This window comes from Scaptodrosophila lebanonensis, unplaced genomic scaffold, assembly GCF_003285725.1.
Source record: "Scaptodrosophila lebanonensis strain 11010-0011.00,11010-0021.00 unplaced genomic scaffold, SlebRS2 tig00000150-arrow-arrow-pilon, whole genome shotgun sequence".
Lineage (NCBI taxonomy): Eukaryota > Metazoa > Arthropoda > Insecta > Diptera > Drosophilidae > Scaptodrosophila > Scaptodrosophila lebanonensis.
This window is the reverse complement of record NW_022060592.1, coordinates 514,395-539,539: the sequence shown is the minus strand read 5'-3', so window position 1 is coordinate 539,539 and position 25,145 is coordinate 514,395. Positions and strand designations below refer to the sequence as shown.

The following is a 25,145-nucleotide window of genomic DNA, read 5'->3' as shown; positions in this document are numbered from 1 at the left end:
CCTGAATCGCATCAAACAGCACCTACACACCAACAGTGAACCCCAAATCACCAATTTGGTTTTCGCGAAAAACATGGAACCATTGAACAAGTCAACCGAATAACCTCTAAGATACGAAATTCATTTGAAAAACGAGAGTATTGCTCCGCTGTTTTTCTGGATGTCGCCCAAGCCTTCAACCATGTTAGGCTGGATGGCTTAGTTCACAAAATCACAGAACATCCATAAAATACTGCAGTCATACCTACATCAAAGAAGTTTCGCAGGTAGATGCATAGATTTCCTCTCCGAATACCATCCAATTGCAGCTGGTGTACCCCAAGGGAGCGTGCTTGGACCGACACTGTATATTATATACACAGCAGATATACCGACAAACAGTCATGCAACAATTTCGACATTTGCTGATGATACCTAAGTCACTCCAAGTGCCCAAAAAGAGCTACAGAACTCTTATCATCTCACCTCGTGGCCATAGAAGAATGGCTAGCAGACTGGCGCATACATGTAAACGAGCAAAAGTGAAACATGTCACCTTTACCCTAAACAAACAAACCTGTCCTCCATTGTCGCTAAACAACAGCAGTCATCATCAACCAATTTGGGCATATGAACTATGGGGAAACGCTTCCATTAGTAATTTAGAGTTAATCGAGAGATCTCAATCGAAGATACTGAGAACCATCACTGAGAGCCAGGTACATACGGAGTGAAATTAATCGGAATGATTTAAGCGTGGGATCTGTTAAAGATGAAGTCGCTTAAGCTTCGGAACCATCCAAATAGACTTGCGCAGAATTTAACTTGGCAGGCTAGCCATACACGACTCCGGCAAAGAGACCTCCCCACTCAGCAATAACAGTTAGGGACAGACTTTAAATATTTAATTGTAATCAATTAAATAACTATATTAGATTAAGATTTGACTACTTATCGTAAGTCTCCGAGAAAAAAATTCGATAAATAAAAAAAACTAAAAAAAAAAAATTCTTAATTCTTTCTTTTTTGTGGAGAGTACAGGGTATTTTACTGTCGGGCTATAAATATAAATTTGTTCTCGCTTGTTTCATAATATAAAATTGCGCCCCATATCATAATACTTCCTTCATAATACTTCCAGCCAGCTAGCGTTCCTCCTTAAGTACATCATGAAAATAAAAGCTCAAACCATCCTGTCTATCATATGACTCCGTCATATGATTGCTGCATTCTAATTGAAACACCAAAGTATGTTAAGGTAGTCCTTACCCAAATAGAGAAAAACACAATTGACTCCATTTTCGCAAGTACGTTTCCCAGTGAAAGCCCCGCCGCATGATTCCAAATCTTCAGAGCACACTGAAGGCCCACTGTTAAGTTCAGCTGCTGATCCACAGGCCCAGCTACGACCCACATCATTGCCAATCATGGAAGACAAACGTCTACCTGAAAAATCAAAATCCCAGCAAATCAACGAGCAACAACACACCTATATCGACGACCGCAATATTAGCACGGCTCAAAAGGTTCTCGGTTCAATGCGGTTTTCTTGATCGTTATCCTCTTCTGTTCATATCCTTTGACTACTGTTTCTTGTTTAAACTAAATGTCTACTTCTCATTCTAAACAGTTTCCTTTAACGGATTTCGTTGTCATTGACTATTGTTAGTCTGTTCACCGATTTCGAAATTTCCACCTCGTTCCACAACATTGGAAGACGTTCCTAATCGTCATATAGGCTTTTCCACTCGCCAATGGAAGAACAGCAATTGACTAATCCGTAGCGAGAAATATGGCTGCAGCACCACAGCAGGACGCATGTGCCTAGTAACTTCTTCTATTTGCTGATCCGGACTTCAACCGGCCTTCCACGGTTCCGCTAGTACTCGGGGCGGACGTATACCCAAGAATCATCCAAGCAGGATGCCTTCCGTCCGAGACAGCCTCCCTGTAGCCCAAAGCACCGTGTCGTAGCGCCCGCCCTCTGCAATATATTGCAATATATCGGAATGTATATGCGAGCAGTAAGGGGTTAAGCCGGGCAGGCACAAATCCACCACAGCCAAAGGCGACCCCCACGCTGCGCTCTAAGTGTTAGTTATAAAACAAACTCGCGACGCTTCAAACCGACCCATGTCAGTGCCCTCAAAGTGACAATCATAAATACAAATCTACATATACACACAAACATTCTTACATACACAATTTGTACATTAACCACAAACAATGTACATAAAACAAACATCATCACTAAACACCAACACAAAATCCGCACTAGAATTTATTAGTATTAATTATCTTAAATTTTTTTCATCTCTCGATAAGTTCATCCAAGCTCTCGTACTTATGTTGTTTACTTTGTTTGGTATCACCCGTTTTACAGTTTGTTTAGCTTTTAGTTGAGCCTTTAAATTTGAAGTATTATTGTTGGGGTTGCTAGAATAAAGTTGAAGTTGGGCAGTATAAGACTCACTAGTGCTGGAATTGTTATATTCTCTGTTTCTTGGGGCTTGTAAAGATTTTGAGCTGCTTTTGCCATAAGATGAAGATATCGGGCTATACATATACGAGTATATAAAACAGTTTGTCCTGACTGGATGACTGATGCACTAAGAAGCGGTTTTGAAAAATTCGAAACCCAAAAGGGGGAAAACAAGAAGAAGAAGAATTTTGTTAAGAGGGTTACAGTTGGTATATTCTTAGTAAGACATTTGTATGGATTTCAAACTTGGTTTGTAAACATTGAAATAAGGTACATACTTCAAATTTATTTTTCATACCAAAATAATTTTAAATAATGATAATTTTAAATAACTAAAAGTTATTGTTATGTTCATTTGGTCTTCACATACTCTGTAAATCAAGAATTCCAATATAGTATTTACCCATTTGTATACCATGTACCCGTAGAGTAAAAACGGTATATTAAGATTATGAAAAGCACATATGAATATAACCAGCATGACGACAGAAATCGATCTGGACATGTCCGTCCGTCCGTCTGGATGAGCACCTGAATTTCGGAGATGGCTGAGCGCACACTAATCAAACTTGGTAGTTTAAACGATTCTAAGAAAAACAAGTAGAGAAGCTAAAGTCGGGTATCCCGACTTTGAAATACTCTGTACATATGTGTAGAATAATTATGCGTGTATGTCTGTGTTTGTATGTGTCTGTGTATGTCTGTGTATGCCTCGTGTGCCTGAGCAAAGCAGTAACAACAACAATAGCTGCGGGCACTGCTTGGTCTTATGTGCATATATGGCTATAACTTCCTGTTAATTGGCCTATCATTATGAAACTTGGCATTTGGACTTATAATCACTAACTGGAGGTATTTGCAAAGTTTGAGTTCCAAGAAATATGGGAGTTATTGATTGCGGTGGAGAGGAAGGGAAATTCCAAAATACAAATTTTTTGCGTATTCACAAAAGGCATCTTGGACCAAAATTTGGTGTTCCTAGGTCTTATAGTTTCCGAGATATAAGGCGATCATACAAATGAAAAATCAGAAAAACCCCCATAGGGGGGAAGTGGGGGGAAAATCCAAAAAATAAAACAAACTTGCACAGCGTACACACATATGCCATCTTTGTGCAAAATTTTGTGTCTCTAGGTTTTATAGACAAAAGTCAACTAACTGCTAAGAACATTATTTCTTATAACTAAAGCTAGCCCTGTACCTCAAACATGCTGACACCGCGCCTCGTGCATGGTGTCTCATATCAGCTGCTTACATCACGGAGAATCAGAATTAAAAAACAAATTTGACCTGCCTAGGGCTCAAGGGAACCTGGATACCAAGTTTGGTCATTCTAGCTCTTGTACCTTCTGAGATCCTTGCGCTCATACAGACGGACGGACATGGCTATATCACCCTGATCAATAATATATATACTTTTGGGGGTCTGCCACGCCTCCTTCTGTATGTCACATACATTCGCACAATACTAGTATAGTATATAGTATATATTTTTAATTTTTTTTATTAATTTAATTACTTAATTAAATTAAATATAAAATATTCAACACATGCATACATACATAAGTGTTTATGTACAATTTCAATAGAATAAATGTACATCAGAATCGTATGCAGCCACAGCAACAACAACTGCGGGCAGAGCTGCAGGCAGGGCACGGGCAGCGGGGGGTGTATCGAAAGAAAACTTTCTCGGACTTAGGATATCTAGGAGAATCTAGATACCAAGTTTGGTTATTCTAGCTCTTTTACTTTCTGAGATCCTTGCGTTCTTACGGACGGACTGACAGACGGACATGGCCATATCGACTCGTCTTGTCTTACTGATCAATAATATATATACTTTGTGGGGTCTGCAACTGCCCCTTCTATGTGTTTCATACATTCGCACAAAACTAGTATACCCTTTCACCCTTTAGGTGCAGGGTATAAAAATATACGTGAATCCCTATTGTCAGGCTACTGAGGCACCGCAGTTTGCTTGCAAGAGGACTCCATCCTGCCAGAATGCTAAAACAAATAGATAAGCATAAACCACGACTTACTTATTAATCGTCGCACAGAAGTGCTCGAGGTTAGGCTATTTATATTTGTGAACATGTATTGTTAAGGTGCTAAACCTGTATGCACGGATTCAATGCGATGAGAACTTTTAAGAGCACGTACAAGTATATGTACTTTATGGGGTCGCAGATGCTTGCTTCTGCTTGTTACACACTTTGCGCAAACATAATATACCCTTTTCCCCTTTGCGTATACTAATATGTGCAAAACTATACCATTTTTGGGATTCTGCACATTGACATCAGAATTCTGATGTACTATATATGTTCCAACATACACCATTTACGTGAGTTCGAAGAAAAAAATGATTACAATTTCATTTTTTTTTTTTTCAATTTTGTTAGTTTGTTTTAATTTATTTAAATATTCTACACATAGGAATATGGTACTTGAAAGCGGACATTTAAATTATTATTTTTTTAATTTCTATAGATATTGTATACCTAGGTACAGCTTTTCCACTTTTTATACCCTGTACCCAAAGGGTACAAGGGTATATTAGTTTTGTGCGAGTGCACATGGAACACACAGAAGGAGGCTTGGTAGACCCCACAAAGTATATATATTCTTGATCAGCATGACAAGCCGAGTCGATATAGCCATGTCCGTCTGTATGAACGGAAGGATCTCCGAAAGTATAAGTGGTAGAATAACCAAACTTGGTATACAGTTTCTCCTGAGCCCGAGAAAGGACGAGTTTGTTCATTTTTTCTGATCCACCCCCCCCCCCCCCACTCTCCCCCTATACCCGATTTTCTATAACTCCCGTAATTCCTGAAATTTGGTAGTCACATTAGGTTAGTGATTATATATCCGTATACCAAGTTTCGTTATGATAGAATGATCGGAAAGTTATAGCCACATAACCAGGCCCAATGCACACATACATACATATGTACAAGTACACAAACACGCATAAGGCACGATTCTGATGTAAATGTAAATGTATGTATGCATGCATGGAATATTTTATATTTAATTAGTTAATATTTAGTTAATTAATTAAATTAATTTAGTTAATTAATTTTTTACTATGAACAAAAAGTTGAATGCATTTGTGTTCCCAATGGAAAATGTTGCAAGAGTATTTCGGGGAGTATACTTTATCGAAGTACGAAAAAAAAGGAAGTATTCGAATGGCATAAAGCGTTTAGAAAAAGTCGTCAAAAATTTTTGTTAACAACGATCAAATCGTTCAAGTAAAGGGATTTTCCTTTTTGAGAGATTACAGAGGCTCTCACTTATAGATAAACTCAACAAATTTTGGTCACTGTATGGGATATAAAGCGCGTCCCGCCAAGCTCGTACCTTAAAACGACTTCATGGATTTTTCACAACGATTATGTGCCGCACATTTCAGCTTAATTGTGACTGTATTATTGCCCAAACACGGAACAAATGTCATTTCGCAGCCAACGTATTTTAGATTTGGATCCTGGTAGTTTATTCCTGTTTGCACGGGGAACGCGCGCCATGAATCGATTAAAGTTATTCGCTGAAGGAACTAAAGGAACTGCCGAAGCGTACAACAAGTTAGAGAAATATATATTAACCATTGGCACGCTTGCTTTAGCTCAAAAAAAGCCTAATTTGAAGGTGATAATAAAGATTTGTTTCAAAATACATACTTTTTTTTAATCAATTTGGGTCAAATGTGATCAGATTGTAAGAACCTATATCATGCCACACCTCCTTTAACATGTTAAATACTATGGCGTTCCGACTTTCTTGTATAGTTTCATCCTTACATACGAGAATGCTTATGGACGTGCATACATTCAAAGCGTGTAGCAGTGCAGTACGCACTCGAAACAAAACAAAAGCTTTTCACATTTCTTCGACTTTAAAGTTGCGTCATTAAGATGAGACTTGGCGATCTTAGCAAAGCTCTAGGAGAACCAGAATGCAATGTTTACATTTTAAACAAGTCGGATTCCCCTACTTTAAAATATTATGCCTATATAATACCTATATGTAGAAATATTAATTAATTAATTAAAATTTACATAATTAATAATACTTTAAAATATTATGCCTATATAATACCTATATGTAGAAATATTAATTAATTAAATAAAATGTACATAATTATGTATGTCAAAGCAGCAACAAATACAGCTGCGGCTATAACTTTCCTTCTGATCAACCTATCATAATGAAACTTGGTATACGGATATATAATCACTAACTGGAGTGTGGGGGTGCATCAGAAAAAATTAACAAATTTGTCCTTTCTCGGGCTCTGAAGAATCTGGATACCAAGTTTGGTTATTCTAGCACTTATACTTTCTGAGATCCTTGCGTTCGTTCATACAGGCAGACGGACATACAGACGGACATGGCTATATCGACTCGGCTTGTCATCCTGATCAAGAATGTATATACTTTGTGGGGTCTGCGTCTGTGTGTTCCATGTACACTCGCACAAAACTAATATACCCTTTTACCCTTTGGGTACAGGGTATAAATATGAAATCTATACTAATACTAGCAGGTCTTGCCCGTCTTTGCTGGGCTAAGTAAAATGTACTTATAATTATAAGTTAATTTACTATATGATATTCTTCTTTCGACGCTCTCTTAAGTTTTTTAAAGAGTTAATTTTCCAAATAGCAAATATAGTACAATCGGCTCAGGGTCAGATTCGACCGACTTTTTTTCAAAACACACCTACTCATATTGTCGGCTGGGGGACGCCTGTGGAATTTGGGTGGTGTGCTGGCTACTTTGGTGTCATGTAGATGCGTGGCCCTCCCTACCTTGAGCCGGTATTGGCATCTTTTGCCGGCTCCCTTAAATGACCTTGCTTTGGTTTTCCTTCTGCTCAGTGACTTTTGTCACCCCATCTCACCCCATAAATGGTAGCACTTATCCTCGCACCTCACGCACGAGTACTCGGTGTTGGTATCGGCGCGCGCCAGCTGTTAATTGCGCGAGTTGCCATCCCCTTCGTCTGACGCCATTTGAGGTTTCCCAATACTGACGCGTCGTACATAACAGTACATATCATCGTTATGCACCGGGCGGACTGCCAGTCCTGACTTAACTGTGTGCTTCCTCATCACGTTGTACGCAAGGTCGAGTTATCCCCGAAAAGTCCGACGCGGGACCTTTAATTTTGATTTATAAATCGGGACGTCCCGGCAAAAGTGGAGCGTTCGGCAACGCTGATATGTACATACAAATACATTTTTCATGCAGGTGTTATCCGCCTATATACATACATACATAAGTCGCTGTAAATATGCGATCAGCTGAGATGCTAGAGATGGGCATGTGTCGGATGCTCTATGTGCTAGAGCATCAAAACTATCGATAGTTGAATCCGTCGATACAATCAATAATTCCATCGTAGTTTGAATGCAATTAACAGAAAATTTAAATAATATCTTATAATTTATTGAGATCAATTAGAACAAATCATATACAAACATACATATGTACATATGTAAACTGCCCGCAACGCGGTTTCTGCTTTACTATCGCTTACGCAGTCGTTGCCTAGCGACGGTAACTGTAAACTTTTGGCATTTTGCCTTTAAAATTAACAGGCGTAAATGATCAATACGAAAGAAGAAGCGCGAGCCAATGACTTGCAGTTGATGTTGTTTTTCGTTTTAAAAATTTGATTTAAAACCATAGAACATTATTTATCACAATCAAACAACAGTGCTCGATTGTCCAATGTATACATACATACATACGAATGTACATACATATGTACATATGCATATGTACGTACACAGGCATACATACATACATATGTATGTACATATGCATGCATGCATGTTTCTCTTTACTTTTTCAACCGTACGTAGAGAACCGCACACATCGACACGAACTGTTGCTTGTTCTGTGTGTGAGTGTGTGTATATGATGTCTCCAACTATTTCATATTTGCGTTATTTGTAATTTGTTGTTGCTGCATGAAGTTACTAATGAAAACCCTAATGCCAAATATACTAAACAAAGAAAAAATTACTTTTAAAAATATTAAAAAATTTTTAATTAATTAACATTTACATATGTATGTGTGTACATTCACACATTAGTGTCTCACATTTTGCTTTGGCTATATCAATCGTTTGCACGCAACTACACGAACAGCTGCTTGTATGTGTGTGTATACTTAGTTGTCCCCAACTGTTTGATATTTTGTATTGTTTCTCCTGCCTGCATTTGTAAAATGCATATTTTGAAAATCCTTGAACGCAAAGTTGTAGAATTAGTTACGTTAATTACAGTCCCCAATCGATCGGAGAAAATTTATAACACAAACTTTTTTCATTTGAAAAGGTGAATAAATATTAATACCCCAATAATTCAAGCTCCACCACAAATTTCGTGTACGCAGTTTTGTTTGTATTCTCTTATAGATTATAAAAATCAAATTTAAAGTTAATCGGTGCAGAAATGCAGAATTTTCAAACAAACTTGTGGAGTTCGTTTTCCCCTCTTTATAGCTTGAATTTTCCAAAATCCCTTCTTAGTGGGCACCTTCACTATGATAGGATCCATGAGCCCAAATTTCAGCTTCATAGTTTTTACTATGACGGTTAACATGGGCTATATTATATTTGCTAAAAAGAATGGAATCCTTACTAAAATGCCAATAATGTAACCAAAGGTATAAAAAAATTACCTTAAAAACTCCTGAATAGCATGTTAGTTCATAATCATCCTCGAAACATTGTCACTTTAAATATTTAGGCAATATTATTCAAAAGCCCCCAAATCGATCGACACCGTGATTAATATTAAAGGCATTTAAATTCACTAAACCTTTTTGGACTGCCGCCACATGAATTGACAGTAAAATTCGGAATTGCAATCATGCTTTTGAGAAATTAAAGCCTTCCAAGCATGTGCAATGGGACGAGGCTGTGTAATAAGGAATTGCAGGACAATTTAAGTGTAGCAATTATTATCAACGGCCCAGCAACTGCTCAACTAGCTCATATAACGAGGATACCGATGCTCCAATTTGATAATTTATATGGCTTCAATTTCCGGTAGTCCCAAGGCCAAGCCTTCGAATTAGTAGCGATCGACATACGAAAGCAATGTTTTACTGTATGTTGAGCTATCACGAGTCGGAGCTCCTGAAAATCAATTTATTTTGCAGCCACAAACTAAAACATCAGATATCTTTACCAGAGAACCTCTACGTAATAAAGAATAACAAAAAAATCTAAAAACGAACAAAAAATAATTAAAATAATAATATCCAAAATAAAGTTCACTTATTAGTAACTCATAGCAAAAAGTATGGTGTATCTGTGTTAAGTTTGTGTGTGTTATAAAATGTATAATTTTTAAAATTTATCTAAAAATACCAGTGCGAAGCAGGGGCAGGACGCTATAGGTGGAAATTATAAACATTGAATATTCCAAGAATTACGGGAATTATGAAAAATTAGTAATAACGGGCTAGTGCGGGGTGGAGCAGAAAAAATGAACAAGCTTGGTCTGTCTAGTGATTAGGGGAACCTGGAACCTTTCGTTCATACAGACGGACATGGCTGCATCATTTCGTTTTCTCAGTTTAGTTAGTTTGCTCTTTTATCCTTTGGGTTCAAATGTAAACTCGCTCTTTTACACACTTCACAGAACATGTGTAACTCTAGTTCTTAAACTTTCCAATATTCCTGACCTGATCCTATTCTGTCTGGCAGATTTTGGCAATCCGATCTAGAAATATATATACTATACATAGCTATAGACTTTGTGGGGTACCGCCATGCAGTATTTTTTTATTTTTTTAAATCTTCTTTTACTGGCTATAAAAGTCACAACGCCTTCTGTGACGTCATTCAAAGAGAACGCCGAATGCGCTATGAATTTCAGTGTCGTACCATGTACATTGTATCCATGAATATATATGAAAATACATACATACGTATGCACAAGCCGGTACCATAGTAAGATTTGCTAAAGCAAACAGCTTAGTAAATATTTGCCACACAAAATATCAGTAGCTCTTACATATGTATTAATTGTGGCTGTATATGTATGTACATATGGATGTACTTGAATATAAAAACACATACATATGTATGTATGTATATACATATACAAATAGAAATGTATGGTAGTTTATAACTTCGCACATTTAGTAAATGTATGTATATACATATGTACATATATACATACATATATATGTGTGTACCAGAACGGCTACATTGACGTAGTGTAAAGGTAAAGCAGTGATGCCATACACAGTTGTTAACCTTAAAAACCACATGCCGAGAACGTCAACTAAAACCAGCGATAGGTGAATGGCTACCTTTAGTTTTACATACATACATACATACATATGACATATAAAGACGTGTAGTATATTACGTCTACGTGAATCAGATCAGGTGTACTGTACATAAGTATGTACATATGTACGTATGTGTATAATTTATTCCATGTGTGTAAAGTAAAACAGTAATTTGTCATAATTAAAAATCAATTAAGAAATAAAAACTAATAAGTCAAAATATATGGTATTTGCGTAAATGTACATATGTACCTATGTATACTGGTATGTACGAAAGATAAGATGTATTGTCTTTAGAAACTGGATTTTGGATCGTAGTCTACTATTTGGTTTTTAACGTGATTTCTGATTGGTTTTGTTTACAACTGTTTGTTAATTTGAGATACATATGTATGTATGTATATCGCTTAACATAGTTTGAAGTTTCACTGTTGATTATTTCAATTCAAAAGTGGCGCGCACGAGTTATAATACCAGCAACATGGGCTTATTGAACACAGTGTGAAACCGCAAAACCGACAGTCGACCACAACGCGGCGTCGATAAAATGAGCACTAAGCTCGGTGATGCTGTGAATACTGCAATTGTTGCGTGGTTTGCCTGTTGGGTGCCTCCCCTCGCTCGCTCTTTGGCGACAGTTGCGCGCACGCTTAGATTTTTGTGCATAAATCTTTGGATGCTTAGTTTTTCTTGTACATACTTCATATGAACATATAAACGTACATATGTATGTATGTACATATGTTTATATACATTTCAATAAATCGGGATTGTGTCTATGTGTCAGAACAGAGCTTAGCCAGAGCACCAACAGCAACAGCAGATACCGGCAGATATTGCGTTTATGGCTATAACTGCGTTTACAGCTGACCTATCATAATGAAACAAAATAGTGCAAAATTTGTGCAAAATTTTGGTGTCTTTAGCTCTTTTGCCCATCTCTGTTTGTGTCTGTGAGTGTGTCACTGTGTAAGTGTGTTTATGTGATGTCCCTAACTGTTTGATATTTTGTGTTCTTTGTTATTTATTGTTGCTGCATATGGCAAGTAAAAAACATATTCTATATTTCGAAAATCGTTGAATGCCAATTTGAAGATATAGTTATGTTTTCTTTTATGGGTCGCGAAAACCACATTTGATCAGTGGAAAACTGGAGATTTTTCAAATATACTTTGGAGCTAGCTTTCCCCCTTTGGAGCCCGAATTTTCCAGTTAGTGCCCACCTACGCTATGATAGGATACTTGAACTCAAATTTTAGCTTTCTAGCTCTTACCGTTTGGGTTGTTGACGCGGATCCTTTTTGTGCCCCAAGATAGCCCCAATAATTCAGTCTCCAAGAAAAAATTTAAAAAACCGAGTTTTCAGTTTTATTTGTATTCTTTTATTGACTTTAGAAACCAAGTTTTAAGTCGGTTGGTTGAAAAATGTTGAGTTTTCATACAAACGTTGAAGCCTGTTTCCCCCCTTTCGAGTTCGAATTTTCCAAAATCATAGTGGGCACCTACACTATGAAAGGATACTTGAGTCCAAATTTCAGCTTCATAGCTCTTGCCGTTTGGGCTGTGGGCTGTTGACGCGGTTTCCTTTTGTGCCCCATTTTTTTCAGGAAAATATATATTTCAGTCCCCAAAAAAATTTAAAAAAACCAAGTATACAGTTTTTCTTGGAATTTTTCTGAGAGTATACAAACTATGTTTGAAGTTAATCAGATGAAAATTGTAGATTTTTCATACAAACGTTGGAGCCGGTTTTCCCCCCTTTGGAGCTCGAATTTGCAAAATCCCTTCTTAGTGGGCACCTACACTATGAAAGGATACTTGAGTCCAAATTTCAGCTTCCTAGCTTTTACCGTTTGGGCTTTGCATTGAATACCAATCAGTCAGTCAGGACAAGTTGTTTTATATATATAGATTCCCTATATACTCCGAAGCCGCTGAGCCGATTTTGATCAAATTTTGTGGATATATTCAAAATAGTTCACAGTGCACCTGTGAAGTATCGTAGCAAGGTTTCCGCCTTGAAATACAAGGTGTGTTCCAAAGTAAACAGGACTTTTAAAAAAACAAGTATGGAAGCTAAAGTCGGGTATTCCGACTTTGAAATACTCTGTACATATGTGTAGAATAATTATGCGTGTATGTGTGTATTTGTATGTGTCTGTGTATGTCTCGTGTGCCTGAGCAAAGCAGTAACAACAACAGCTGCGGGCACTAATGTACATATATGGCTAAACCTTCCTGTTAAATCGGTATATCATGATGAAACTTGGCATTTGGACTTATAATAACTAAATGGAGTTATTTGCCAAGTTTGAAATTCCAAGAATTACGGGAGTTACGATTTGCGGGGGAGAGTGGGGAGAGAGGGAAATTACAAAATACACATTTTCTGCGTATTCATATAAGGCATCTGGGACTAAAATTTGGTGTCCCTAGGTCTTATAGTCTCCGAGATATAGGCGATAGTACGAATGGAAAATCGGGTAAACGCCCATAGGGGGTAAGTGTGTGTGTGTGTGTGTGTGTGTGTGGGGGGGGGGGGGGGGGGGGGGGGGGGGGGTAATCAAAAAAATAAAACAAACTCGTATAGAATACACACATAACGCATCTTTGTGCAAAATTTGGTGTCTGTATCTCTTATAATCTCTGAGATCCAGGTGTTCATACGGACGGACAGACAGACAGACGGACAGACAGGGCTAGATCGACTCGTCTCGTCATGCTGATCAAGAATATATATACTTTGTGGGGTCTGCCACGCCTCCTTCTGCCTGTTACATTTTTCAGCTCCCGCAAACCTAATATACTCTTGTACATTTCATGTACAGAGTATAACAAGAGAGAACGCTACAGTCGAGCAAGCCCGACAGCGCCCATAGCAGAAGTAAAAGAGGAAGAAGAAGAGCGAACTTGTTGCTGCAGTTTGGGGGTTGTACTGTAGGAAATTGGTTTCGCTAATAACTTTTCTTAGAATTAACCGATTTAGATGAAATTTGAAACAAAAGTAGTATTATGTATAAATTATGTGTGCAAAGTTTGGTTAATGTAAATTTGTTAAATGTGGATGGTATTGACGAAATTCTGTAGCGGGGGAAGGGGGGAAAAATTCCAAGAAATAAAATAAACTCGTCTTTTCTCGGACCTAGGAGAATCTGGATACCAACTTTGGTTGTTCCAGCTTTTATAGTTTCTGAGATCCTTGCGTTCATCCAGACAGACGGACAGACAGACAAGGCTAGATCGACTCGTCTTGTCACGCTGATCAAGAATATATATACTTTGTGGGGTCTGCCGCTCCTCCTTCTGCCTGTTACATTTTCAGCTCCCGCAAACCTAATATACTCTTGTACATTTTATGTACAGAGTATAAAACAGAACAAATGGTTTTTTTTGGCAAAATCAATTTATTTTATTCAAAATAGTCTCCTTCTGCTTCAATACAGCTTTTTCCACGATCCAAAAGCAGAACGAGTGTTTTAGCTCGTTGGCCGGTATGGCCGCCAGTATGCCGGTGCAAGCCTCACAGTTTCGATGGAATTTTCGGTGATCACGAATTTTGATTGGCCCACATGTAGATCGTCATTTATGTCCTCACGACCACTTTGAAAACGTTGAAACCACTCGTGCACTCTGCTACGGGATAGGCAATCATCGCCATAAACTTGTTCCATCAATTGAAACGTTTCGGTAAAAGTTTTACCAATTTTAAAATAAAATTTAATGTTGGCTCTTTGTTCGAAGCTCATTTTCGCACCGATAACACAAACATACTGACAATTAAAACGCAATAATTTCACTTCCAATCGATGAAATGTCATGAAATTCTCACTGGACAATCGATAAAGATAGCAGATTCTAACGCACCAGTCGACATATAGATAGCGCCACCAGGGAGCGCTAGATTCAAAATTTCTGTGGCAGCCCTGGGACACACATAGCTGATGAGCGAACCGGTGCAGCCGCAATCGTTGTAACCGTGGCATCAGGGAAGAAGAAGAGACTTTTCTCGGAAGATATAAAACTTACACACATTGTAAAAGTCTCTCCAGATTAATAAAGAATATATTAAGTTAGAACTTGAGTTTAAATGGCTTAACAAAGCCAAAGTGGTGACCCCAACTTTAAGAATCAACTGTTCATGCCAAACAATCGCTACTTTTTGCGCTCCACAACTAACGAACAACGTGCAAGTAACGCCGAACAATTTTACGACCCTGAATGAAGAGATTCAGGAGTTGAAGGTGCAACTGCAACTACTTCAATTATCAGCTCCACAATCCCCCACACCAAGTTCGCAACATTGTCCACAAATAAACATTCCAAATTTTAACAAAGCCAACGCGCAACTATGGTTTGCACAATTGGAACGCATGTTTAATTTACACAATGTTATAGCGGACGATCGTAAATTTGACTTGGTGTCAATACACCTGAATGAGGATGTGGTTTTGGCCGTCGAGGATCTCATAACACAGCCGCCCCTTACTAACAAGTATCCGGCGCTAAAAATACGACTGCATGAGGCATTCGGCGAGTCAGAGGACTCCAAAATCAAGCGGCTTTTACAAGGCCATGATATGTCTGGGAAAAGCCGTCAGAAATCTTAGCACACATGCGTCGCCTGGCACCTGTCAATGGTTGTGAAGCCATTAACCGTAACCTTTTCCTGGCTGAGCTTCCAGCGTCAATTCGCCCGTTCATTTCTGTTTGGGAGGAAACTGACCTCAACAATTTGGCAAAGATAGTAAACAAAATGCTGGAAAATAGCACCTCAACATACATAATGTCATTACAAAACAACGCCGCTGAGCTGTCGGCTAATCTGGAAGCGGTAAGTAGCAACAAATCCAGCCTTACAGACGTTGCTGCCGCTTTGCAAACCCTTTCACAGAAATTCGACAAGCTAAAGGACGAACTACGCAAATCGAAGCAGCCTTGGGTCTGGGCTGTTTATTCAAATGGTCCTTTATTGTCGCTGATGTCCAGAACGCAATAATTGGCGCTGACTTCCTAGCACAGTTCCATCTGCTAGTCGACATTAACCAACAACGTCTCATCATCTCAACAAACAACGCTTCCAGCAACCCATCGGGCAACTCGCAGGCTATCCTGAGCTGTGACGTAAATCAACATGAGACACGTTCTCAAAGAAACGACGTGGATGCAGAAAATATGACTGCACTAGAGAGTACATGTGATGGACATGGAGTCCGCCACTATATTTTAACATCTGGAGCACCTGTGGCAGATCGGCCCAGACGGCTGATGGGCGAAAAACTTTTGGCGGCAAAATCACAAATTCATCAACTAATCGATGGCAAAATTTGTCGTTATTCCAAAAGTCCCTGGGCGAGCCCGCTTCATTTGGTGGCAAAACCTGATGGCGGGTGGCGCGCATGTGGGGACTATCGCAAGTTGAACGCAGTAACAGTTCCTGATCGTTATCCGATACCACATATTCATGATATTGCTGACCGCCTGCACGGCAAAAAAATTTTCACAACACTCGACCTAGAACGAGCATACTATCAGATTCCAATGGCACCAGAACACGTTGAAAAAACAGCAGTGTACATACCGTTTGGATTGATTGAATTTTTGAAAATGCCGTTTGGGCTCAAAAATGCTACACAAACGTTCCAACGATTCATGGATCAACTCTTTCGTGGAATCGACTATGTATTTTGCTACATTGATGACATTCTTATTATATCAAGCTCAACTAAGGAGCATACGCAGCATGTCAATAGAGTTCTCAGCATCTTGAAAACAAGATGGCCTTAACAAGTGTCAATTTGGATTGTCTGAAGTTTGTTCATTGAGCTACATCGTCAGCAGCAAAGGCATTAAGCCCTCCGAAAATCGAATAAAAGCAATCACACAATACACTCGGCCACAAACCATCTGCGAACACATCCTAGTCCACATGCAAATCTGAGCTTGACTGGTGATGCCTCGGACACAGCCATTGGCGCAGTATTGGAACAACACAATGAAGGTATTTGGGAGCCTCTTAGTTTCTTTTCCAAAAAACTGAGCGCAACAGAAAGCAGATACAGCACATACGATAGGGAGCTGTTAGCAATTTATGAGGCAATTAAATATTACAAGCACATGCTGGAGGCACGAATCTTTATCATCAAGACAGATCATAAGCCACTTATACACGCCTTCGCTCAGAATCCGGAGAAGGCATCAGAGCGCCAATTACGGCAATTGGGTTTCATCTGTCAGTTCTCCACAAACATTTTGAATGTGAGCGGAACTGAAAATGTAGTGGCAGACGCTTTATCTAGGATCAATGCCATCACGATGCCAACTATGATGGATGCAAAAAGCATCGAAGCGGCCCAGTTATCAGACAACGAGTTGCAAGACATCTTAAACGGCCACACCACACTTAAATTAAAGCGTGTTCAAATCGACAATCAAGTTTATTTGTACTGTGATGTTGCTACTGGAACAAAGCGTCCCTATATTCCACAAGTGCTGCGACTCAATGTAGTTGCAAGAGTTCATGGCCTGTCACACCCGAGTAGCAGATCCTCACTGAGATAGATTTGTAGGAGTTACGTATGGCCGTCAATGCGAAAGGATATTTTGAAGTGGTCAAGAAATTGCCTACCATGTCAGCGAGCTAAAATTCACAGGCACAATTCTGTGTTGCCAAACAAAATTACTGTTCCTGATGGTAGATTTGACCATATACATCTTGATATTGTGGTCATACCCCTGGTTGACGGCTATAGATACTGCCTCACTATTATTGACAGATTTTCTCGCTGGCCGGAGGCTGAACCTATCAAAGACATGACAGCAGAGATTATCTGCGAGGCTCTATGGACACGCTGGATATCGCGTTTCGGTTGCCCATTGACGATCACGACCGATCAAGGGTCACAATTCGAGTCTGCACTCTTCAGGTTACTTGCAAAAATGACTGGTAGCGGACACATCCATACCACCCACAGTCAAACCGGATGATTGAACGTTGGCACAGATCAATGAAAGCCGCTTTAATGTGCCACCCGGAGGTACCATGGACCAAATACTTCCAACTGTTATGCTTGCGCTCCGCACCTGCTTTAAGGAGGACCTTCAGTCATCTGCCTCGGAAATGTTGTATGGATGTACACTTCGACTTCCAAATGAGTATTTTTATGACCTGGACGTCCCATCGGACCCACGTGAGTTCGTCAGCCAATTCCGTAGCAGCATGCAGGCGGTGAGACCAACTCCAGCATCATATCACATAAAGCCAAAACTATTCCTGCTGAAGGATATTCATAGTTGCTCACATGTTTTTGTACGCAACGATGTTGTCAAGCCACCTTATTCGGGACCACACCAGATTATATCCAAGCCAAGAAACGGCCGTGTCGATTGACAGGCTCAAACCCGCATTCATGGCAATTGAGGAAACCGTTTCGATGAACCAAACTTCGCTACTTAGAACATATGAAAGAAAGATACATCAAACCAACCCTCATAATCCGTGACTTGTCTGGAGAGGAGTACTGTGGCAGCCCTGTGACACACATAGCTGATGAGCGAACCGGTGCAGCGGCAATCGTTATAACCGTGGCATCAGGGAAGAAGAGACTTTTCTCGGAAGATATAAAACTTACACACATTGTAAAAGTCTCTCCAGATTAATAAAGAATATATTAAGTTAGAACATCGCACATACGCCTGCCTGACACGAACGAGCACTCGGCAGCGGCTCACAAATACCCGCAGCAACATTCCTTATGGGCACATTTTACGAACCCTGGTTATAATTCGTAAAGGAATTATTCAACATTCAATTCCCCTTAAAACAATTGTAAGGCATGGATGTCAATAAGGAAAAACTTGTATATTTTACAATTTACACATTTTCGATACTTTTTCAACTAACTACCATTTATCTCTATACGTTTTAATCAACATATTTATATCCTTGTTCATGCAGTTGTATTTTAGACGAAGATGATCATCATGGGAGCTCAAATTTTCGATCCCATGATGAAACATTACCTCTATCACAAGCAATTGCTCATACAAAATGTTCTGGTTGACACCAATTGTGGCGGCACAGGTGTCCAGAAGCCAACGAAAAGAGCAGGGAAACATTGTCGTCAACTCCCGCATGTTGTTATACGAGAGTTTTCCCACGCAGCCATGCAACAGCCAGCAATCAAAGTTAGATATTTTCAATGTCAGTTCTTGCTCGGATTGCCGCTCTACCTGCGGCTGCTCGCTGGGCGCGTTGTCCTTGTGTTTTGGTTCCTTCTGTGGTGTTACTTGTATGGAAGACTGTTGACTTAGATAGCGACGAGGGTGTGCTAAGGGAACACGCAATGGCTCCATGTTCGATTCATTGAATATTTGAATGGAATGCAAATCATTCAGTGGCACTCGCTCCTGTCGCAACTGCATTAAAAACTTTGGTGAAGCTTTTATGTCCCAAAAGGGATTAGCTGACTCTCGCATTTGCCTCCGTTGTGCGCGCTCTAAGAGTTTCTTCTGATATTGGCTGCCATAATTAGAGTTGGGCAAACGGAATTTTAAATCGGAGTGTTTTCTTTTACGCTGCAGGTCGTCTAACCAAGTTTGTGTTTTGATAATACAATTTGCCTGAAGCTGGCCATGCATTGGTCGCTGCCTTTCAACGCGTTGAAAAAGTCCTATAACTTGGCGTTTCGAATGACTGTCAAGCTCTTGAACGAGTAGGTGGCAATCGAACTTGTTCAAATACTGTTCCACCTTAGCGGTCTGCTTCTTGAACGGATCCAAGTCGCGCTCTAAGTGGTCCACAAGCATATAAGGTGGTATGTTTACTCCCAACGCATTATCCTTTGCTTGAGCAGCATGAAGGAGCAAGCGCTTAAAGTAACTATGGGCAGGAGTCAAGCTGGGCTGGAATTCAATGTGATCCTTAAGAGGACCATTGCTGGTTGATTCGCCAAAATGCTGCTTAAGCATCGTTTCAAATATGAGACAAAGGTTTTCTCGCTTCCGCTGCATAGCCGGCGTTAGCAGCATTTCATTGAAGTTGTACTCCTGCTCTCTTTGCTTCCGCTCCTTTTTGAGATAATCGTCAACTTTGCGACTTTGGTTCATAGCTATACCAAAGCGGCGCGCAAAACTTTCATTATAATGGGACACAAGTGCCTTTCGCAGCTCCACAAATTCCATCCATTCTGTGAATACAAAAAGTAATGACGGGGTCTTGGTGTCCGTTGCGTTCAATTGGCAAAGTTGCTTATTTATTTCAGCTGCTGACTCGGATATCGCACGCTCCTTCACATCATCCAGTCCAAACAACAGCTTCAGTGCATATATAATGTAGGCCATAACACGCGCCTCGTACTGCGGATAAACATGAGGCCAGCGCGCGTTAATAAACCTGGGCGGCAGCATATTTATAAGATCAATAACGTAGATCGCTAAGGCTGGAGGCAGGTTTAGCTCTAAGACATAGCGCTGAGCTAAAGCTTCTAAGTCCGGTACTTGGTAGCCGCTCATACCAATAAATCGCGATAATTGCGAAATATTTGTTCGAAAATACTGAAAAAAATTAATGAGATTTTATCTTTTAAAAATAATTATAAACTATTAAATAAATTTTTTTTTTAATATCTATATCCTTTACCCGTTGGGTAAAAAGAGTATATTAACTTTGTGCAAAGTATGTAGCAGGCATCAGAAAGCTAAAGAAAATAGCGAAAAACCAAGTATACACTTTTTATACTCTGTACATGAAATGTACAGAAGTATATTAGGTTTGCGGGAAGTGAAAAATATAACAGGCAGAAGGAGACGTGGCAGACCCCACAAAGTATATATATTCTTGATCAGCATGACAAGACGAGTCGATCTAGCCCTGTCTGTCCGTCCGTCCGTATGAACACCTGGATCTCAGAGACTATAAGAGCTAGATACACCAAATTTTGCACAAAGATGCTATATGTGTGTACGCCCTCTCACAGTGAAAGTGAGCACTAAGAAGGGATTTTGGAAAATTCGAGCTCCAAGTGGTGGAAAACGGGTTTGTATGAAAAATCTAAAATTTTCATCCGATTTACTTCAAACTTAGTTTGTATATTCTCATAAAGAATACAAACAAGTAAAAAAGCTTAAGTCGGGTGTCCCGACTTTGAAATACTCCGTACATATGTTTAGAATAATTATAGAAATTAAAAAAAGTAAAAGAATTAAAAAAAAATTTTTTTGGATCGATTTTACCTCTTTTGGTATTCGTACTCACGTAAAGGGTGTATAATTGCACATATACAAAGCAATTGCGTCTATGTGAGTGTATGTATGTTTATGCTCGAATATTCGTGTCTGTGTAAGCATGTTCGCAGTCAACAAAAGCACCAGCATCAACAGCCGCGGGAAGCGCTTGAGCAGCGCTGCAGCAGCAAATATATTTATGGCTATAACTTCTTGTTAAATCGGTCTATCATAGTGAAACTTGCCACACGGACACATAACCAACTGGGGGTATTTGCAAAATTTTAGTTCGAAATTCCAAGCATTACGGGAGTTAGAGAAAATCGCGATTTGCGGGGGAGAGGGGGGAGGGAGGGAAATTCAAAATATACATTTTCTGCATATTTACACAAGGCATCTTGGACTAAAATTTGGTGTTTCTAGGTCTTATAGTCTCCGAGATGTAGGCGATTATACGAATGGAAAATCGGGAAAACCCCCATAGGGGGGAAGTGGGGGGAAAATCAAAAAAAATAAAACAAACTCGTATAGAATACACACATAAGGCATCTTTATGCAAAATTTGGTGTCTCTAGCTCTTATAGTCTCTGAGATCCAGGTGTTCATACGGACGGACAGACGGACAGACAGGGCTAGATCGACTCGTCTCGTCATGCTGATCAAGAATATATATACTTTGTGGGGTCTGCCACGCCTCCTTCTGCCTGTTACATTTTCAGCTCCCGCAAACCCAATATACTTCTGTACATTTCATGTACAGAGTATAAAAAAAAAACTTGACCTGCCTAGGGCTCAGCGAAACCTGGATACCAAGTTTGGTCATTCCAGCTCTTGTACCTTCTGAGATCCTTGCGCTCATACAGACGGACGGACGGACATGGTGATCAATAATATATATACTTTGTGGGGTCTATAATGAACCGCAAAAAGCACATTATTTTTTTATCAATGCCATAATATTGCAATTACAGCCATTGATGTGCTTTTATTTTTGATTTTAATTATGATTTCCCTTTTCGTAGCTGTGAAATGATATCCCCGACCCATTCTTAACCTTGTACCAATATTAAGAGGAAAATTGTACAAGAATTTTTATTTTTAGCTTACCCTTTACATATAATGTTAAAATAATACCTAAATAAGTTTTATGTGCGCTTTTCAGTGCACTATTTTTCCATGAAGTGTATGCGTTTATATTATTTTTTCCAACCCAAAAACGTGGTCATCTAACAAATCAGAGCACACAGTAAATATTTCTGCCGAAATACGTGTTAAAACGAAATCACAATGAAGTACCTATAACCAATTATCGTGCATAGAAGGAATTAGGGATCGAAGTTTTTACTGAAAGGAAGAGTCGTTTCTTTTATTTTTCCCATCTTTGTATATATTGAAAAATTTTAATTTTATTTTATTATTAATTTTAATTTTTATACTCTGTACATGAAATTTTAGTCGAAGATGCCTTTTGTGAATACGCAGAATTTTGGATTTTTCCCTCCCTCCCCCCTCTCCCATGCAAATCGTAACTCCCGTAATTCTTGGAATTTCGGACTCAAATTTTGTATATACCCCCAGTGATTATGTGTCCGTATGTCAAGTTTCACTATGATAGACCGACTTAACAAAAAATTATAGCTATTATATTTGCTGACCAAGCGCTGCCAGTTGTTGATTCTCGTGCTTTGGTTGACTGCAAACATGCTCAGACAGACACGAATAGACATTCATACATGGGAGTGGTAAAGGGTATTTCATTGTCAGGCTGTCTCGACTGTATCTTTTTCTCTTGTTTTTGATATAGAATATATACACTTACATTATATCGGACCTTGTCATCCTGATGGCTCCATTCTAACTCGCTTAGCAGTGCCTTTCCCTGTGCCGCCACATTTTCAGGTAAATAGCCCAACACATAGCGACTAGTTAAATGCTCCTCGTCTATGAGTCGCAGTAGATCGATCAGTTGTATATGGTCGCCAACCATATTGAGCGCTAAAGCAAGGACCGTGTAAAGTTTAGTGCTGAATGCAATGAAAAATTGTGTGCTTTAATATTAGGCTAAATTTAATTCAAAAAGCAGTTGAAAACCTTACATGTTAAGACAGTATATGTTCCGATCAAATAGATTGAGCCTGGCAGCCTTGGGTCGTAGACTATGGCAATGCAACAAGCCTACGTTGTCTGCACTATGTTTCTCCAAATGCTTTAGTGGTAGAAATTTTTTTAACGATTTCCGCGCATTTTGTGACCATTGCAGCTTTAAGCTTTGCGTTGTGTGTGTTGTAGAAGCGGACACTGAACCTGTCGTCGTATATCCAGATTCATCTAGCTTGCGCTACAAGACAATACGAGATGACTGATTAGTTTGTTAATGGTAATTTTAAATAATAATTTTGATTGCATTCAATAAGCGTTCACAGAAAAACGTTAGAACGATTTAAGTCTATTTCATTTTGCTCGCTTTTTTAAATGCATGCAGGAACGCTGTTTCAAAATTTGACATTGTATACTAATAATTGCACACCAACTTTATTTCAGTTGTTGCCTCTTTTTGACCTGCGCATGCTTTTTATTCTATTCAATGTAGCCGAATATATTTATATTTGTATAAACCTTTGTTTTTCTCCATTCTCGCCTGCTGGCCCTCTCATTATGGGGAGGCGCTTCTCTTTGAATCAAGCGTTCGCGCTTGCGTTTACTCGCCCTGTGATTGTAGATAACGCGTGCATCTCTGTGAGTTAATTTACATTACATTATAAAACAATTGTTAAATAATAGTAATTAGGCACCTCACCTGGGTAGTGCACGCACGTTGAGCTTAGGCAGACCCATTTCATTGTTTTTACAAAACGCCACCTCCATTCGGCCCAAATACGCAGCCCAAATCTGAAGTGTCATCAGCTTCAAATCTGGCTTTGCACCCATATTAAGCAACTCATCTAAAAAACCATGTAGAACGTAATTGTAAAATTCCCATGACGTAATTTCGTTCTCTTCGGTTGCTGGATTGGACTTCAGTCTTCTCGTTGATACATGCTTGTTTTTTACTGTTGTGTCGTTGTTATCCTCGGCACCAACTTCCACCGCGCGCAACTGCTCTTTCTGGGTGCCGCATTCAATGCAGTAATAAAAACCTTCGAGCTCCTTAAACCGATGCTCCCCACAAACGGCGCACACGATATTATCTACTTCCATAAATAAATCCATCTTGTTATTGCTGCTCACTTTTAGCCCCACGTGTCGCCTTTTGTAATTTGTCGGTAGGAATTTAGATTTAGAGATGAACAATGATAAGTATTACAGTTCCATAGTAAAAATATAAATATGTATATCGATGTAACAATTAAGTGACACTGGTACTGCAGTGTCACAGCGATTTGAAAGCAAATACATACATATGAATGTGTAATATTTTAGCAATTGACTAATCTCGTTGCCGGTTTTGCTCTTATTGTCACAGATTTGATAAAAACGAAATCAGGAATTGTCATACCTAACCAAAAACAAATCACCGGTATGGAGATATTGAGTTTCCAATGAGCCCTCTATATAATGGCACTTTTGATACATATTCGATAAATATTAATTTTGCTTAACTTTCAGTGATATTATGGCACGTGAGGAAAAATACAGATAAGTACTTGGTGCACTATTCTAATTTCCGAAATATTTATGCGAACTTTAAAAACGGCAAAAATAGATGCACGCACGTGCGTTTATCATTAATATCATTAACATATTTCAGTGAGTTAGGTTCGTGTAAATAAAATGTTCGTATTATATTTATTAAAGAGGAAAACTCTGAAACCAAAGTCGAAAGTCCGACAGCGAAGTACCCTGTACCCACTCCCACAAATAAAAACAAAATTTTAACATTTAACATTGATAACTTCTGCTGAAATATTTAAAACAATTAGATATCTATTTCGCTATGACTAATCACATCAATTTTCTTTTCAAATTCATATTTTCGTTAGCTCCAGCTGTTTTCATAGAAAAATTCTATGCCTACGGCATTGCGTTTAGCACTTCTAGCATTTTAACGACACCATTGCTTTCACAAAAGTATCGCACTGATAGCAGCAGAGAATATCAGTGATACATTTTTCCTTTTGAATGCGCCTAATA

General features: G+C 39.0%; 2 protein-coding genes across 3 annotated transcripts in view; both read right to left on the bottom strand.

Moving 5' to 3' along the window:
* The window catches only part of LOC115629454 (protein phosphatase PP2A 55 kDa regulatory subunit-like), a 40,228-nt gene extending 29,048 nt beyond the window's left edge, over positions 1–11,180 (bottom strand). Inside the window, exon 1 of the mRNA XM_030525919.1 lies at positions 11,046–11,180. The gene's annotated coding sequence lies outside the window, so the exon portion shown is untranslated. The remainder of the gene's footprint in view (positions 1–11,045) is intronic.
* A 7,450-nt stretch (positions 11,181–18,630) lies between these two features.
* LOC115629458 (TATA box-binding protein-associated factor RNA polymerase I subunit B) lies at positions 18,631–24,703 on the bottom strand. Of its 2 annotated transcripts, none has more exons than XM_030525925.1 (6): positions 24,511–24,703; positions 23,812–24,261; positions 23,631–23,748; positions 23,111–23,352; positions 22,834–23,038; positions 18,631–20,345 (listed from the first exon to the last, which is right to left on the bottom strand). In XM_030525925.1, exons 1-6 carry the CDS (start codon positions 24,585–24,587, stop codon positions 18,693–18,695), a joined length of 2,745 nt encoding a protein of 914 aa, XP_030381785.1. In that variant the 5' UTR covers positions 24,588–24,703; the 3' UTR covers positions 18,631–18,692. The 2 variants fall into 2 exon arrangements, with proteins under 2 accessions (XP_030381785.1, XP_030381786.1); XM_030525926.1 differs by having other exon boundaries at positions 24,413–24,588.
* Positions 24,704–25,145: the final 442 nt, after the last annotated feature.

Excerpts from the sequence above, each read along its gene's own strand:
- LOC115629458 (XM_030525925.1), bottom strand. The coding sequence starts at position 24,587 with ATGTATCAAAAGTGCCATTATATAGAGGGCTCATTGGAAACTCAATAT. Across the intron at positions 23,353-23,630 it reads GAGAATGGAGAAAAACAAAG|CGCAAGCTAGATGAATCTGG; the intron begins GTTTATACAAAT and ends ATTGTCTTGTAG. Across the intron at positions 23,039-23,110 it reads AACATATACTGTCTTAACAT|CACTAAACTTTACACGGTCC; the intron begins GTAAGGTTTTCA and ends CATTGCATTCAG.